General features: G+C 41.8%; 2 protein-coding genes and 1 long non-coding RNA gene across 4 annotated transcripts in view; 1 reads left to right on the forward strand and 2 right to left on the reverse strand.

Annotated features, from left to right (window-relative positions):
* Positions 1–11,546, forward strand: part of LOC130291989 (uncharacterized) — a 40,856-nt gene extending 29,310 nt beyond the window's left edge. The window contains exons 2-4 of the long non-coding RNA XR_008848061.1: positions 3,166–3,314; positions 3,539–3,734; positions 11,398–11,546. This is a non-coding gene — a long non-coding RNA (uncharacterized LOC130291989). The remainder of the gene's footprint in view (positions 1–3,165; positions 3,315–3,538; positions 3,735–11,397) is intronic.
* Positions 1–17,154, reverse strand: part of IPO11 (importin 11) — a 494,099-nt gene that overhangs the window by 194,750 nt on the left and 282,195 nt on the right. The gene's annotated exons all lie outside the window — the stretch shown is intronic.
* Positions 1,457–12,163, reverse strand: LRRC70 (leucine rich repeat containing 70). 2 transcript variants are annotated; one of them, XM_056541372.1, is made up of 2 exons: positions 11,974–12,163; positions 1,457–3,676 (listed from the first exon to the last, which is right to left on the reverse strand). In XM_056541372.1, the coding sequence occupies exon 2, from the start codon at positions 3,667–3,669 to the stop codon at positions 1,804–1,806; it is 1,866 nt and encodes a 621-aa protein (XP_056397347.1). In that variant the 5' UTR covers positions 3,670–3,676; positions 11,974–12,163; the 3' UTR covers positions 1,457–1,803. The 2 variants fall into 2 exon arrangements, with proteins under 2 accessions (XP_056397347.1, XP_056397340.1); XM_056541365.1 differs by having other exon boundaries at positions 1,457–3,680; positions 11,974–12,162.

The raw sequence follows: 17,154 nt of genomic DNA on the forward strand, positions 1-17,154 counted from the left end.
TATACCCCGATAAATACGGTGTGTATATATACATATATATATATATATTTGAAAAGAGCAGCAAAATCCAATGAATGATTATAGGTACAAGCTGATAGAGCCTGGGTGACGGGTTCTGTTATCATTAAAAGAAAAAAGAGCCAGCAGGACTCTGCAGTATGATGAATCAATGCATGGCTATTTATCTAGCGGTAAGAGCAACGTTTCGGCCATCTAACATGGCCATTGTGTGTGTGTGTGTATATATATATATATATATATATATATATATATATATATATACACACTCTGATATAAGCAAATAAGCACATGACACCATAATAACAAACTACAAGAGACCTCCGCCTGTTCTTACAGCTGAATGGGAACACTTGATTTTGCCATGGTGGTCCCGATCAGCCTTACTGAGCTGATAGCAGCAGTTTTGATCACTCGGGTTCTGAATGTTCAGAACCTGACCAATCTCTCGATATCACTGGAAGAAGAGAGTGGTATTGCGTTTCATTCTCCAGCTGGCCATGATCTCCATCTTGTTGCACTGGATGGGCTCGGTACACTTATAATAGAGCGTGCATATTCTAAGAATACAAAGTTAGCTTTTTTTTTATAGTAAACAAATCAAGGGTGCCACAATGTTGGCATAACTGTAATTCTGTAAAATGGAATACTGTCTGGCAGGTAAGTACTAAAATCACCTTATGGAGGATAACCCGTTTAAAGTTTTTAATATTAGGACTTTACTAAAATAAAAGATTTGCAGTAGTGGCACAATATGACATGTCTTTACTGAAGATATATTGTAATGTTAAACCCCTCAAAGAAGAACTTTATGTTTATTTGGCTAAAGATTAAAGGGTTTATCCCATAAATCATGTATTTGCCAAAAGTTGTAATATGTGAAAGTATTTTGCAGTGTTTCTGGCATAAAAATACTTTTCACATATTTTTTTTTTTTTTTTTACATCACTTCATTTTTATGCTCTACACAATAAATATGCTACTTAATAATACAAACAAGAGCTTTTCCTAAACAGTGATGGCAGACATAGCAGCCACAGTGCAACATTGGTGCAGCAATCAAGTGGATAAACACAGAGCATGTTTTTATTTTTTTGGGCAAGTAAAACTGATGCTTGGCTGCTAAGTAAGTTTATCCCCTGTTGATATCACTTTAAAAGACAAACTTTTGACATATCAGAGACGTGTGAAGAGTTTTAACGGGTCAGGGTCTGGGTGCTAATGGCCCCACCAAACGTAAGGACGAGTCGGGAGAAATGCTAAGATCTATATACTTACCATACAATCCATATCCTGCAGCAAACAGACTTGGCATGTAGTGATCTGTGGGGGTCTCAGCTCTCAGACCTTCTATGACATGTCAAAAGTTTTTTTCAAAGATAGTCTAAGACTTCAAAGTATCAACTAACTACTCAAAATGAGTGAACGGAGACATGGTAAAATGTATTTAATAATTTAAACTTCAAGGCAAAATGTTCATTACAGATAGTATCTCCTCTTTGTTTAATTGGATGAAGGACTTCTCCAAATATAGTCAGCTTTAGTTAGCCCATGTGATTACACCCCTAACCCTTTTAATCTGAAATGTCAAATATGGTAAAACAGAATAAAATACTGATAAGAAATGAGGTTCATCATAAACTGGAGGGACTGAACATTTTCTGATGTAAAAATTCCACAATGTATCCGCTTTGTGTGAACATACCCTTAGGTGTCATGTAAATGGCAGACCCCATTGGGTAACTAAATCATTTCACAACATTCTTGAATTGTTTTGAAGTGAATTCAGAGAGCAGAATGCTCAAACAGGATCACCTGTGTCTGAGAATCTGACGGAGTGCGTTTTAAAGGTCTTATTAAGTCAATATCAGGACTTGGCAAGGGTGGTAGGATGTGTACGGGATCTGTTGTCTGGTACCTGCCAGTCTGATAGCAGCTGTAATACTCAAGCACACTATCACCTTGGTGTTCTGGAATCCTAAGTTTCTTTTTCAGATAAATAATTTTATATACTAAAAAACAAATTACAATACAAGACAGCATAAAAAATGAGAGCAAAGTGTAGAAAGACTGGTGTAGGTCTTCTGCCGTCGACTGACATATGACAACTGGTTTAAGAGAAACTGTAATAATGTCTAGGGGTGTCTGGCTCACAGCATTGGTGGTTAAATTCACAGGTGGAAAATTGAATGCTATCTTCTCATACAACAACCCACTAGTATTCTGTCCTGAATGACTCCTTACAATGTTAATGGACTCCGTAGATGTTGACTGAGCAGGTAGCATTTTATGGGTAATCGAAGAGCTCAAAAGAGGTTTGTATGTGACACTTTTCATGTGCCCATGCATTACTTCAGCCCTTGTTGGAAACATGTGAAACAACCTGGGTGACGTATTTGTTGTATTACCCATACAATTCCTAAATTCAGTCAATTTCACATTACGCAGAAGCCTGTTCTTGAGCTGTGGTGGACTATGACAATGCAAACTGAATTTAGAAGATGAAGCGAGGAGGAAGCTTCTAAGTTCCAACAAATTGCACCCACAATGCCAGGGATTATAACTAGCCTGGAAATGACTTAAGGAGACAAGGGATTGAAGTACTCGAGGCTGCAGAGACGTCAGGTTATTAAATGCAAGGTTGAGAACTTTAAGTGATGGTCCCATTTCTTCAAAGGCGTTGTCCGATATGGTCGCTATACCATTTCTGTCCAACTGCAGATATGCTAACTGATTCAGGGAGGTAAAAGTATTCGAATCAAGGGTACGTAGCTCATTCTGACTCAGGATCAAATGTTTGAGATTGCTCAGCCCATTAAAAGACTTGTTACCGATTGCCTGAATATTTGCATTTTCTAAATACAGATACTGCAATGAGTTAAGTCCTGGGAAAGCAAAATTCTGTATTGATCCAATCTGGTTATTTGACAAGAAAAGTCTTTTGAGACCTTTTAGTAATCCCAGAGCATTGGACGGGACTTGCATTAAACGGTTACCTTCGAGGTTTAGGTTTTCAAGGTTTTCTAGATGACGCCATGCAGAGTCATATATCTGTGATATATTGTTGTTGGCTAAATTTAGAGTATGAAGGTTAAACATGCCAAAAAATGTATCGCTGCTGAGAACATCAATTTTATTCTTTTGAAGGTCTAAACGTCGGACAGATTTCAGGTGGCCAAACAACCCTTGGGGAAGGAGATGAATCTGATTTTGTTGAAGGTACAAATAATGAAGGTTGACAAGTCCATCAAATACCGATATGTCTAAGCGCTGGATGTCATTATGGTTTAGGTGCAGTAAGTACAGTTTCTTCAAGGAGGAAAATGCTTTGGGATGTATGTAGGAAATATTTGAATTGTCCAAATAAAGTAAAGCAAGATCCTTAAGGTCTGACAGCTCATTCGGGCTTATATTGGTTATATTATTGCCACTCAGATATATGAGAGTGGTTGTATTAGGAAAGTTCCTTGGTATAGTGGTTAGACCCACACTTTTGCAATTGACCTGTTTTTCTAAACAGATGTGGCAAGTAGCTGGGCAGCAAAGGACCCTTTCTTGAAGAAGCAACATAAAGACGTAGCCACACAGACACAAGCGGAGTGGAATGAGAAAGCTCTCACATCTATGCACGTCCCTTTGTTTGCTGCTCATAATTGTTCTGGCTAGCAAAATGAAAACAAACAGTCAGGAATTAAGAACACATTTTGCTGAACAAGGTACATAATTTACTAAAACAAAACAAACTTTCATGCTCGACTGCTTTAGAAAATGAATATTCTGCTTCTGTTTGATACGTTACACTCCTTGTTAATTGACTCTAGGGTTTAATAAAATATTAGCATAGGACATATAATGGATAAGCAGGTGTAGTAATAGAAATAACACGCTAAGTAAGCTACAGAATGCCAACATTCTGAAAGGGACACAAACATTTACAGCATATTCCCATGTAAATAGGTGATGTGAGGAAAGTAGCAGTACCGTAATGGTAAATTAATATACAGACAGTAGTAAAAAAAAATATACAGTATATATATATATATATATATATATATTTGTCCTATCTATATAGCTAGTGACTATGTTCAGGTCATTTCCCGAGCGTATACAAGGTTTGCCTTGGACTGTAAAACATGGCTTGCAGCACTTTTCAGTCGAAGACAAAACTCGCATATGTTGGAAAAATTACCTGAACGTAGTCACTAGCCGAGTATGCTCAGGAGATTGAAATGAATGGGGCCTGTGTCTGTATGAGCACAAATACGCCGGCATGTCATTTTGACAGTTACCCGATGTATCTGTGCCACAGAGGGATAAATAGTGGTCTGAATATAGCCTTAGATGGTCTGCCAATCACACTGGAATTGGCAGACTTGGCTAAAACACATCTCATGTGTACGGCCACCTTTTTTTTTATACATTTTTTTTACATGATACTTTTTAAAGGAATGGGCTTAACCCCTTAAGGACCGGAGGTTTTTCCGTTTTTGCATTTTCGTTTTTTGCTCCTTGCCTTTAAAAAATCATAACTCTTTCAAATTTACACCTAAAAATCCATATGATGGCTTATTTTTTGCGCCACCAATTCTACTTTGTAATGACGTCAGTCATTTTGCCCAAAAATCTATGGTGAAGCGGGAAAAAAAATCATTGTGCGACAAAATTGAAAAAAAAACGCTGTTTTGTAACTTTTGGGGGCTTCCGTTTCTACGTAGTACATTTTTCGGTAAAAATGACACCTGATATGTATTCTGTAGGTCCATACGATTAAAATGATACCCTACTTATATAGGTTTGATTTTGTCGGACTTTTGGAAAAAATCATAACTACATGCAGGAAAATTAATATGTTTAAAATTGTCATCTTCTGACCCCTATAACTTTTTTATTTTTCCGTGTATGGGGCGGTATGAGGGCTCATTTTTTGCGCCGTGATCTGAAGTTTTTAACGGTACCATTTTTGCATTGATAGGACTTATTGATCACTTTTTATTCATTTTTAAATGATATAAAAAGTGACCAAAAATGCACTATTTTGGACTTTGGAATTTTTTTGCGCGCACGCCATTGACCGAGCGGTTTAATTAATGATATATTTTTATAATTCGGACATTTCCGCACGCGGTGATACCACATATGTTTATTTTTATTTTTATTTACACTGTGTTTTTTTTTTTATTGGAAAAGGGGGGTGATTCAAACTCTTAATAGGGGAGGAGTTAAATGATCTTTATTCACTTTTTTTTTTCACTTTTTTTTTGCAGTGTTATAGGTCCCATAGGGACCTATAACACTGCACACACTGATCTTCTATGTTGATCACTGGTTTCTCATAATAATCCAGTGATCAACGATTCTGCCGCATGACTGCTCATGCCTGGATCTCAGGCACTGAGCAGTCATTCGGCGATCGGACAGCGAGGAGGCAGGAAGGGGCCCTCCCGCTGTCCTGTCAGCTGTTCGGGATGCCGCGATTAGCCGCGGCTATCCCGAACAGCCCGACTGAGCTAGCCGGGAACTTTCACTTTCACTTTTAGCCGCGCGGCTCAGCTTTGAGCGCGCGGCTAAAGGGTTAATAGCGCGCGGCGCCGCGATCGGCGCTGCGCGCTATTAGAGGCGGGTCCCGGCTTCACTATGACGCCGGGCCCGCCATGATATGACGCGGGGTTACTGTGTAACCCCGCGTTATATCAGAAGAGCAGGACCAATGACGTACCGGTACGTCATTTGTCCTTAAGGGGTTAAATAGGCACATCATGTTGTACATCTTGGCAAAACATTAACCTTTCTAATAACAATACTTCATAAGAAAATGTAATTTCCTTTTTATAGAAATCATGGCTTATAAAATCATGGCTTTGTCCAAGCTGAAGCACAGGCATGGTCTAGTAAGTGGGGTGGGTTAGCACTCCTCTGTGCTCTCTCCTGTCTGATAGGACTCCTCTGTGCTCTCTCCTGTCTGATAGGACTCCTCTGTGCTCTCTCCTGTCTGATAGGACTCATCTGGGCTCTCTCCTGTCTGATAGCATTCCTCTGTGCTCTCTCCTGTCTCATAGGACTCCTCTGTGCTCTCTCCTGTCTGATAGGACTCCTCTGTGCTCTCACTCCTGTCTGATAGTACTCCTGTGTGCTCTCTCCTGACTGATAGGACTCCTCTGTGCTCTCTCCTGTCTGATAGGACTTCTCTGTGCTCTCTCCTGTCTGATAGTACTCCTCTGTGCTCTCTCCTGTCTGATAGACAGGGGAGAACACCGAGGAGTGCTAGCATATCCTCACTTACTGGACTTTGTCCATGCCTGTGCTTCAGCTTGGACAAAGCCATGATTTATAAGCCATGATTTTCTATTTTATAAGCCATGATTTCTATAAAAAGGAAATCTTTTTTTTTTTTAATGAAGTATATGATAAAGGTTAATGTTTTGCCAAGATGTACAACATATAAAAAGTGTTTGAATCTCACAGTGCCCATTTAAGTAAAAAAAAAAATATATATATATAAAAAAAAAAATATATATATATATATATATATATATATATATATATATATATATATAAATAAATCAATAAATAGCATAAATAAGCCTAATTTGACTTTACCGACCCAGTGCTCAGCTGGTCCCCACTAATCTTCATTTTCTGGACTCTTCTCAAGAACTCAGTGGGTGAGTTTCTGAGAAGGATTTGGGAGATTGTCTTGCAGATTTATTCTGCCAGACTGTCTCTTTAATTTAGAAACAAAATTTCAACCACCCCTAAAGGAGACCACCCTACTGGGTGCACAGTGAAAAAATGGTTTGAAGACAGTTTGTTTGAACAATGCAAAAAATATTTATTAAAATACAATTAAAATTATTCAATTAAAAAACATTTGAACAGAGCATTATTGAATATATTGGATTACCATAGGGCCCTAATGGTATATATTCATAGTAATATATGAGGCACTGCAGTTGTAAATAATGGCCGACTGTCCAGATTGTACTGTTAAACCGGCAATTTGTATATCTGGTCGTTAAGTCCTGTGTGTGGATTGGACTAAAAATGCCTGTAGTCTCTATGGAGATGAATAATGCTCACCGTGTCCGCTGGTCCCGTACTGCGACGGGCCAAAAATGCGGGTCTATAAGCGGCTGGTTTAGGTTAAGTTGGCTTCTGAATGGGCAGTGCGTCTGTGTAGTGCTCTGTTCAGACAAAGTCTTAAGCCTAGACGCGTTTCAGGGTACTGCAACTAGACCCCCTTCCTCAGTAGACAAATTTTACAGTAGGCTACAAAATTTGCCTACTGAGGAAGGGGTCTAGTTGCAGTACCTTGAAATGCATCTAGTCTTAAGACTTTGTCTGAACAGAGCACTACCATTCAGAAGCCGACTTAACCTAAACCAGCCGCTTATAGACCCACTGCTCCAGCCGGGATTTCTATCCATCTGACGCACTCACTTGCTTCTGATTCTACCTTACATGCCTGACATGCTGCCATCACCGCGAGCATTTCCACCGGAGTAAGCCAGCGAGGGTCCGATATTACAACAGCCGCACGCCGCAGCTACGGACCTCCGGCGTGGGAGCCATCTGCTATATCACCGCTCCCAAACCAAGCCGAAATCAACGCTCTGCTTGAGAAGTAGAACTGCTACTCTCATCAATTTCGGCCTGTCGCAGTACGGGACCAGCGGACACGGTGAGCATTATTCATCTCCATAGAGACTAAAGGCATTTTTAGTCCAATCCACACAAAGGACTTTACGACCAGATATACAAATTACCCGTTTAACAGTACAATCCGGACAGTCGGCCATTATTTACAACTGCAGTGCCTCATATATTACTATGAATATATACCATTAGGGCCTTATGGTAATCCAATATATTCAATATTGCTCTGTTCAAATGTTTTTTAATTGAATAATTTTAATTGTATTTTAATAAATATTTTTTGCATTGTTCAAACAAACTGTCTTCAAACCATTTTTCCACTGTGCACCCAGTAGGGTGGTATCCTTGAGGGGTGGTTGAAATTTTGTTTCAAAATTTGTTTTGCTCAGTCGGTGGGGACCGATTTGTCAACCACAATTTAACCTCGGATACAAGGTTGTGAGCTGCACACATATTTCCATTTGTCTCTTTAATTTACTTATATCTAGGAGGGCATTTATCAATCTGCCTCCTTGGCACATGGCAGTGTAAATCCCCCATTTTTGTGCAAAATTATGAGACTTTATGGCATTTACACGACTTTCACCAACTTTAGGGCCGAGTTGCGACCTCAAAAGTTGCAGAAATAAACAGCAGCTATGATCCCAATGGCTAGCTATGACACTGCAGGATTATCTAAAAGCTATATGCCTATTAGAAAATCCAGTGGAAAGTAAACAGGTGGAGAATTACTAACATGTGGCGCACAAAAATGTCACAGTTAGTAAATCTTCCCCATTATCTATTAGAATATTTTCTATCTTCTATCTTAGATAGACAAACAGAGAGACAGATACTATGAGGGGCATTTACTAATCTTTTACTATGTAGTCTGGTTTTTACCCTGTTTTTTTCTACTTCATTTTTGACTATGTGCGACAAATTTACTAAATTGTTGCACGGCGTTAATAAATTTGGCACACATACGCAAAAGTGGGAAATTTACTTCATGTAGTAGAAAAAATAGTCTGTTCCTTTTTCCTGCTGTCTAAATAGGTTTGGCTGCTAGGTTTCCTTCTGGATCTTTTGTTTTTGAGGTTTTTTTTTTTAGCTTTTTCACCACATCTAAATAATTCAATAACTAAATTGTAGTCATGGCTTAGAATAGTGGTAAACGGCGTTTAGTGTGTGTTTATTACATTTTTTTAACACTGTTTTTTCTCCCTAAATGTACCGATCCGTGTATCCTGTGGACTCCTTCGGATTCGGTGGACTACTTCGACGACCAGCGTTTTCTTTGCTTGATGTTAATAAAATGGTTAACGAGGGCTTGTGGGGGAGTGTTTTTTTTGTAATAATTTTTTTTTTCAAACCTGTTGTGTTTTATTTTTTTTACTTTACTAGACAGGCTTAGTAGTGGAAGCTGTCTTACAGACGGAGTCCATTACTAAGCAGGGCTTAGCATTAGCCACAAAAACAGCTAGCGCTAACCCCCAATTATTACCCCGGTACCCAACGCCACAGGGGTGCCGGGAAGAGCCGGTACCAACAGGCCCGGAGTGTCAAAAATTGCGCTCCTGGGCCTAGGCGGTAACAGGCTGGCGTTATTTAGGCTGGGGAGGGCCAGTAACAATAGTCCTCACCCACCCTGGTAATGTCAGGCTGTTACTGTTTGGTTGGTATTTGGCTGAGAATAAAAATAGGGGGGGGGGGACCCTATGTGTTTTTTTTTTAATATTTAATTATTTATAAAAAATAAAAAAAATGCATAGGGTCCCCCCCTATTTTCATTCTCAGCCAAATACCAACCAAACAGTAACAGCCTGACGTTACCAGGGTGGGCGAGGACCATTGTTACTGGCTCTCCCCAGCCTAAATAACGCCAGCCTGTTACCGCCTAGGCCCAGGAGCACCATTTTTGACACTCAAAGCCTGTTAGTACCGGCTCTTCCCAGCACCCCTGTGGCGTTGGGTACCGGGGTAATAATTGGGGGTTAGCGCTAGCTGTTTTTGTGGCTAACGCTAAGCTCAGCTTAGTAATGGACTCCATCTATAAGACAGCTTCCACTACTAAGCCTGTCTAATAAAGTAAGGAAAAAACACAACAGGTTTTGAAAATTTTTTATTACAAAAAACACTCCACCACAAGCCCTCGTTAACCATTTTATTAAAATCAAACAAAGAAAAACGCTGGTCATCGAAGTAGTCCACAGGATACACAGATCTGAAATGAGAAGAAAAAAAAATGGGTTAGTATATTTATTATCACCTGCTCACACATCTCCCGCCCCGCACGACTACAACTGCCAGCATGCCCTTACAGTAAGGACATGCTGGGAGTTGTAGTTGTGTGGTGCAGGAAATGTGTGGGCAAGTGACAAGCTTGTCCCCTGCCCCCAGCTGCAGGACTACAACTCCAAGCATGCCCTTACAGTAAGGTGGGGCGGAGGCCGGGCACAGTGTTTCCCAACCTGGGAGTTGTAGTTTTGCAACATCTGGAGGCACCCTGGTTGGGAAACACTGTTTTAGGCCAGTGTTTCCCAACCAGGGTGCCTCCAGATGTTGCAAAACTACAACTCCCAGCATGCCTGGACAGCCAAAGGCTGTCCAGGCATGCTGGGAGTTGTAGCCTTGCAACATCTGGAGGCACCCTGGTTGGGAAACACTGTTTTAGGGCTTGGGCAACTTACCGGCTTCCGTAGGATCCAGCGCCGCACGACATTGCCGAAAGACACTGCCGCGCGACAGTGCCGCCCGACGATCTCCGTCACCGATCGTTGCTGGAGCCTCGGAAGGGTAAGTGAATGTCTTCGCCGGTCCCTTTCAGCTGTTTAGTTTTGCAACAGCTGGAGGACTACAGTTTACAGACCACAAACCAGTGGTCTGCAAACTGTGGCCCTCCAGCTGTTGCAAAACTACAACACCCAGCATGCCCTGACAGCCGAAGGCTTTGGCTCTGAGGGCAGGAGCCCGGGCTCCTCATACGGTCTCCCCGCTACCCTCACTTATGGGGACACTGATAACCCCCCCCCTTGTCTCCCGCCCGCGCCGCTCAGCTCCCGCTGCTACAAGACTACAACTCCCAGCGTGTCCTCACTGTAAGGGCATGCTGGGACTTGTAGTCTTGCAACAGTTAGCAGACAGATGGGAGTTGTGTGGCGCTGGCAGGTGAGAGGGGGGGATGTAAATCACTGCAATGTCCCGGTAGCGCAGTGAGGGTAGCGGGGAGAAAGTATGTCAGAGCCCGGGCGGCAGTAGCTTTTCCTGCTCCATGTTGGAGCTGGAGTAAATTTTGTCAATTTTTACGGCCGTTGCGACAGTTTATTGCGCAACTGCGACTGTCTCAGTTAATAAATACCTGACCACTGCAAGTCAAAAATGAAAACTTGCGTAAATCAAGCGGGAAATTTTTTTTGACTTTCTAGCTCTTGCTAGAGAAAGTCGCACGAAAAATAGGGTAGGCGCAATTGTGACAATTTTGCGCCAAAAATAGTCAGAAAAACCTGACTAAACCCCTTAGTAAATGCCCCTCTATATGAGTAAAAGTATTGGGATGCACTACATTCAGGTATTTCATTCAGACCCATTGTTGCAGGTGTATAATATCCAGCCCCTACAATTGCAGTCTGTCTTTACACACATTAGTAAAGAATGTGTCATTTTAAACAACTAAATAAACTTCAGTATGGTCATGTAATAGGAGCCACCGCTCAAACAAGTCAGATCCTGAAATTTCTTCTCTTCTAGATCTTCTACAATTAACCGTAAGGTATATAATTAAAAGTGGAAGCATTTAGGAACCACAAAAACTCGAGTTGGGTAAGTTTAATGTGGAACGACTTGACTAGTCCCCGAACAGAAGCCTCATCCCAATCCAACACCTTTGGAAGGAACTAAACAGGTATTATGAGCCAGGTACAACATCAGTGTCTGACCTCCCAAATACCCTTTTGGATAAATGGGCAAAAATTGGGTGTCCCAATATTTTTGTCCATATAGTGTAGATAGGTGTTGTCTGCCATCTGCCTGATTTCATTTTGTAAATATATTTTGCTCTTAACTGTCTTTTAATATAGTATACATGCCTATTAAGAATATATATATATATATATATATATATATATATATACACACACACAATACACACACACACAATATACTATATGCAAGACGTTTAGTGAACAGTGGTCTAAGTTCAGAGGATTAATTCTCCCAAGCCGTACACCATAACTCAAGAAAACCTACTACAAAGTCAAGATTAAATCTGCAGATTCCCCCTCATACTAAAAACATATAAAGCTGAAACACAATAAATTTGCTTACCCCAAGAATGTTGTTCATTTTAGAAATAATCTTGCAGTTTCATTGCTTTATGCATATTACTAGACAGATGACAATCGGAGCAAAAGTGTGTTACTTGTAATTTTTTAAGACTGAACAGGAAATGTTTTCCTCCCTATTGGTTCACAGAGCCCGGACAGGATGCAATAGGTTGCTATGGATACAGGAAATCATAGGCAGGAAGTCATTCCATCTTTGCAAGTGAACTATTGTCCCAGCGGAAAAAAAAAAAAAAAAAAAAAAAAAAAGCTGCAACTCAAATCTAATATAAGAGTAATATATATATTTAACGTGTCAGTCAAATATCCTCATCAAACATAGTGTATGGTCAGACTATGAGTATATGCTTGTCAAGTATAAGAGGTGCATATGAAAAATATAGGTAAAAAGGTTAACCAAAAAGCTATGGTTAACTAAAAACATTGTTTTAATTAAAGACATGTAATACAAGCAAATGACAGGGTTGCTACCAGATCAGATCAGGGCTGCCACCAGAACCAGAAGTCATCACATTTGTCTTATTAATAATGATTTTTAAGATGGATCCCACCTATTTTCTGTAAGTTAGAGTTATCTGTGTCCCCATAATATAGGGACAATCCAAATATGTGGAATGGGACCTACAGATTCATGGACCCCTATATGTGGGAAAGCAGATAATAGTATACTAACGCTGAAAAAGAATTATGTAAACTCCACAAGTGTCTACCAAAAGCAATGAGGTTAATGAGGGTTAAATCCTGGGGGGGTCATAATTATTTGTCTACAGTATATGGGCCCAGATACTCCTGACTCTGAGGACCAAAATCATTTTGACAACTTTTTGGAAGTTCTGTTATTTAAACATCAAACATCAACATACATAATATCAAACACGCCACAATGAAGTCTCTTATGGAAAGGTTTCCATTAAAGAAATTGAACGTAGTGTACAAATGTCTGATGTCAACTCAGTAATGGGATGAAAATAAATGCTGACTACAAGCCAGGTCCAACATTGGTGCCATTTCACGCAGGAGGACGCCTTTGATGTGAGCTCCATGCTGGACGTGGCCTTTTAGCCTCTCTAAGTGCCAATTATTGGCTCCTTTGCACCGGGGACCTCCCCGGCCCCTGGGGGAATATGTCCCGCTCACAACAGAAGAGAAAAGAGCAGCGTTTATCCCAGTCAATACCTGACTTATTCCGGACAGGGTCACGCTCAGGGATGGTGGCGTCCCGCTCAAGCTCTCCAGCTGCACGCTCAGTGGAGGAGCTTCCAGAGCCTGCCGACCTCACTCCTACCTCCATGTTTCGGAACATAAAGCAATTGTTGGAAACTAAACTTTCTAAGGCTGTCAGAGGATCATTCAGCAAAGCTGCAGGCCCTCGAGCTGAAACTCGAGGACCTAGAAAACCGCTCTAGACGGCAAATCTACAGAGCCGTGGCCTACCGGAGGAGGTGACTGAAGTTTCTAAGACCATCTCTACACTGTTCTATGAGCTATTTCCAGAACTGGAGCAGGAACTTCTGTGTTTTGACCGCATACACATTAATTTTATGTCCTCTTTTACTTACCCATTTAGATGGCACTTAAACGAGTCCCTGCTGACCATGCCTAGGGTCCAGCAGCAATAGGACTCTGACCTTACGTCCTAATTTACCCTCAATGTTGACTCTACTAGTGCACCTGAATGGGTATGGTTGACTCACAAATCTTATATTCATGGCCGTATCATATCCTCAGCCACAGGCATCAAACGAGACCGAACGAAAATGCAAGCGGCATTAGAATCTAAATTGCAGAGACTTACCGATGCTCATCAGCAAGACCCCTCCCTTTATCTTAAAGAGTACCTGTCATCAACAAAAACTTTTAATATGTTGTTCATAATCATTAATGAAGAGATATTGTAATATATCTTCATTAAAAAATATTAATATTTATACCAGTTTTTATATTTTATACTTTTGGCCACTAGGGGTCACTCTTCTATGCCTGGTCTGCAAGCAGCATCCTATGCTTTTCATAGTAAGTATACAGCTTTTAGGACTAATGCTGAAGGGCTCTGGTCCTTCCACCGGAAGTTCAGTATTCTCAGCTCAGGACTCGCTCCCAGCCTGTGAGCTACAAGCCTGCACATGCCTCTCATATAACAGCCAGTCACCTCCCCCTCCATCCTGCTATGTGTTCTCCCTGCCCCTCACCACACGTTATCTTATACATTGTATTATCTCACTGCACTCCCTGCTCTGTGCCCCCCCCCCCCCCTGACATTCATCTTAATCACTGCCTCTGTAATTGCTCCCTCAGCCCCTGGTTCTCAGCATTGACTTTTTAGTGCAGAGAGACACAGGAGAGAGAGAGACAGGCTGCCGTCCCTCACCTGTACTTAGTCTGTATGCACACTGCAGAGCAGTGTTTCCCAACCAGGGTGCCTCCAGCTGTTGCAAAACTACAACTCCCAGCATGTCTGGACAGCTGTTGGCTGTCTGGGCATGCTGGGAGTTGTAGTTTTGCAACAGCTGGAGGTGCCCTGGTTGGGAAACACTGCTGCAGAGGGAGAGCAGCATACAGGAAGACTGGCAGAAGCAGAGTCCCAGCCAAGCTTCATATGACATCCTGCCTGCCGGGACCCGCCTCCTTCCACCCCTCAGAAAGACAGTGCTCCTGAGCTAATGAAGAGAGATAAAAAAAGGTATTTCCACAGCGTTTTAAACCTCAATAAACACAGGGACGGGCATAGTTAGAGAAGGGGACAGATGGGAAGGGGGATCAGGGAAAGTTTAGATGATGACAGGTACTCTTTAAGGACCTGGGGTTTTTCCATTTTAGCATTTTTGTTTTTCCTCTTTACCTTTAAAAAATATTTTTTCTTTCAATTTTGCACCTTAAAATCCATATGATGGCTTATTTTTTGCGCCACCAATTCTACTTTGTAATGACATCAGTCATTTTACCCAAAAATCTACGGCAAAAAGGAAAAAATAAATGAATTGTGAGACAAAATTGAAAAAAAAAATGCCATTTTATAAATTTTGGGAGCTTCCGTTTCTACACAGTACATTTTTCGGTAAAAATGACACCTTCTCTTTATTTTGTAGGTCCATACAATTAAAATTATACCCTACTTATATAGGTTTGATTTTGTCATACTTCTGGAAAAAATCATAACTACAACAGGAAAATGTATACGTTTAAAATAGTCATCTTCTGACCCCTATAATTTCTTTATTTTTCCGCATAAGGGGCGGTATGAGGGCTTATTTTTTTTGCTCTGTAGTTTTTAGCGGTACCATGTTTGTATTCATAGGACAAAATACACTATTTTGGACTTTGCAATTTTTTTTGCGCGTACGCCATTGATCGTGCGGTTTAATTAACAATATTTTCTTATAATTCGGACATTTCCGCAGGCGGCAATACCACATATGTTTATTTTTACTGTTTTGGTTTTTTTAAATGGGAAAAGGGGGGGTGATTCAATCTTTTATTAGGGAAGGGGTTAAAGGGGTTCTCCGATGCTTACACATCTTATCCCCTATCCAAAGGATAGGGGATAAGATGCCTGATCGCGGGAGTCCCGCAGCGAGAGACCCCCGGGATCATGCACGCGGCACACAGTTTGTAATCAGTCTGATTACGGGCGACTACAGGGCCAGTGGCGTGTGACATCACTCCTACGCCCCCGTGTGACATCACGCTCCGCCCCTCAATGCAAGCCTACGGGAGGGGGCGTGATAGGTAGGCTTGCATTGAGGGGCGAAGCGTGACGCCACATGGGGGCGGAGGCGTGATGTCACACGCAAAAATGCTAAAACGGAAAAACCCCAGGTCCTTAAGATAAAGGGAGGGTTCTTGCTGATGAGCATCGGTAAGTCTCTGCAATTTAGATTCTAAAGCCGCTTGCATTTTCGTTCGGTCTCGTTTGATGCCTGTGACTGAGGATATGATACGGCCATGAATATAAGATTTGTGAACCGCTCCGGGGACTGATTACAAACGGGGTGCTGTGTGCATGATCGTGGGCGTCCCCAGCTGCGGGACTCCCGCGATCAGGCATCTTATCCCCTATCCTTTGGATAGGGGATAAGATGTGTAAGCAACGGAGAACCCCTTTAAAGGAGTACTCTGGTGCAGACTACTCCTGCTCCGTTCTGCCCGGGCTGCAAAATAAATGAAAATAAACCATCCCTCACCTTCCTCGGTTCCCGCGGAGCACCACTACAGCTGATTGGTCCTCCGGTCCATCTTCTTCATACTTCCGTGTTAACGAAGCGTCACATGGCGCTCAGCCAATTATGGGCCGAGGCAGAACATTGCGGCGGCCGGCGATAGGCTGAGCGCCATGTGATGCTTCGTTCACACGGAAGTATGAAGATGGACCGGAGGACCGATCAGCTGTAGTGGCGCTCTGCGGGAACCCAGGAATGTGAGTGATGGTTTATTTTAATTTTTTTTGCAGCCCGGGCAGGATGGAGCAGGAGGAGTCTGCACCAGAGTACTCCTTTAAATGATCTTTATTCACTTTTTTTTTTTTTTGCAATGTTCTAGCTCCCATAGGAGGCTATAACACTGCACACACTGATCTTTTACAATGATCAATGGTTTCTCATAGGAAACCATTGATCAGTGATTCTGCCGCTTGACTGCTAATGCCTGGATCTCAGGCACTGAGCAGTCATTCGGCGATCGGACACCAGGAGGCAAGGTAAGGGACCCTCCTGCTGTGTCTCAGCTGTTCGGGATGCCGCGATTTCGTGGACATCCCGAACAGCCCCATGAGCTAACCGGCAATGATTTACATTCACTTTAGAAGTGGCATTCAACTTTGAACACTGCATCTAAAGGGTTATTAGCGTGCATCACCGCGATCAGTGCCACACACTATTAGCCACGGGTCCCGGCCATTGTTAGAGGCCAGGTCCGACCACGCTATGGCCCCGCTTTATAGAAAAGGAAGCATACTCATGACGTACCGGTACGTCATGGGTCCTGTAGGAGTTGAGAAGACCCAGACGCAACTGAATGCACTTATGTCCACTACAATAGAAAAGGCGGCGCCTTGGATGAAAGCAACCTATTACAAATTAGCAAATAAGCCTGACTGCCTCTTAGCAGCCATTCTTAAAAAAACAAAGTCGTTTAATAGGGTACATAGTCTGCAGTTGTGTCCCGATCT

The sequence above is a fragment of the Hyla sarda genome, chromosome 1 (assembly GCF_029499605.1).
Source record: "Hyla sarda isolate aHylSar1 chromosome 1, aHylSar1.hap1, whole genome shotgun sequence".
Lineage (NCBI taxonomy): Eukaryota > Metazoa > Chordata > Amphibia > Anura > Hylidae > Hyla > Hyla sarda.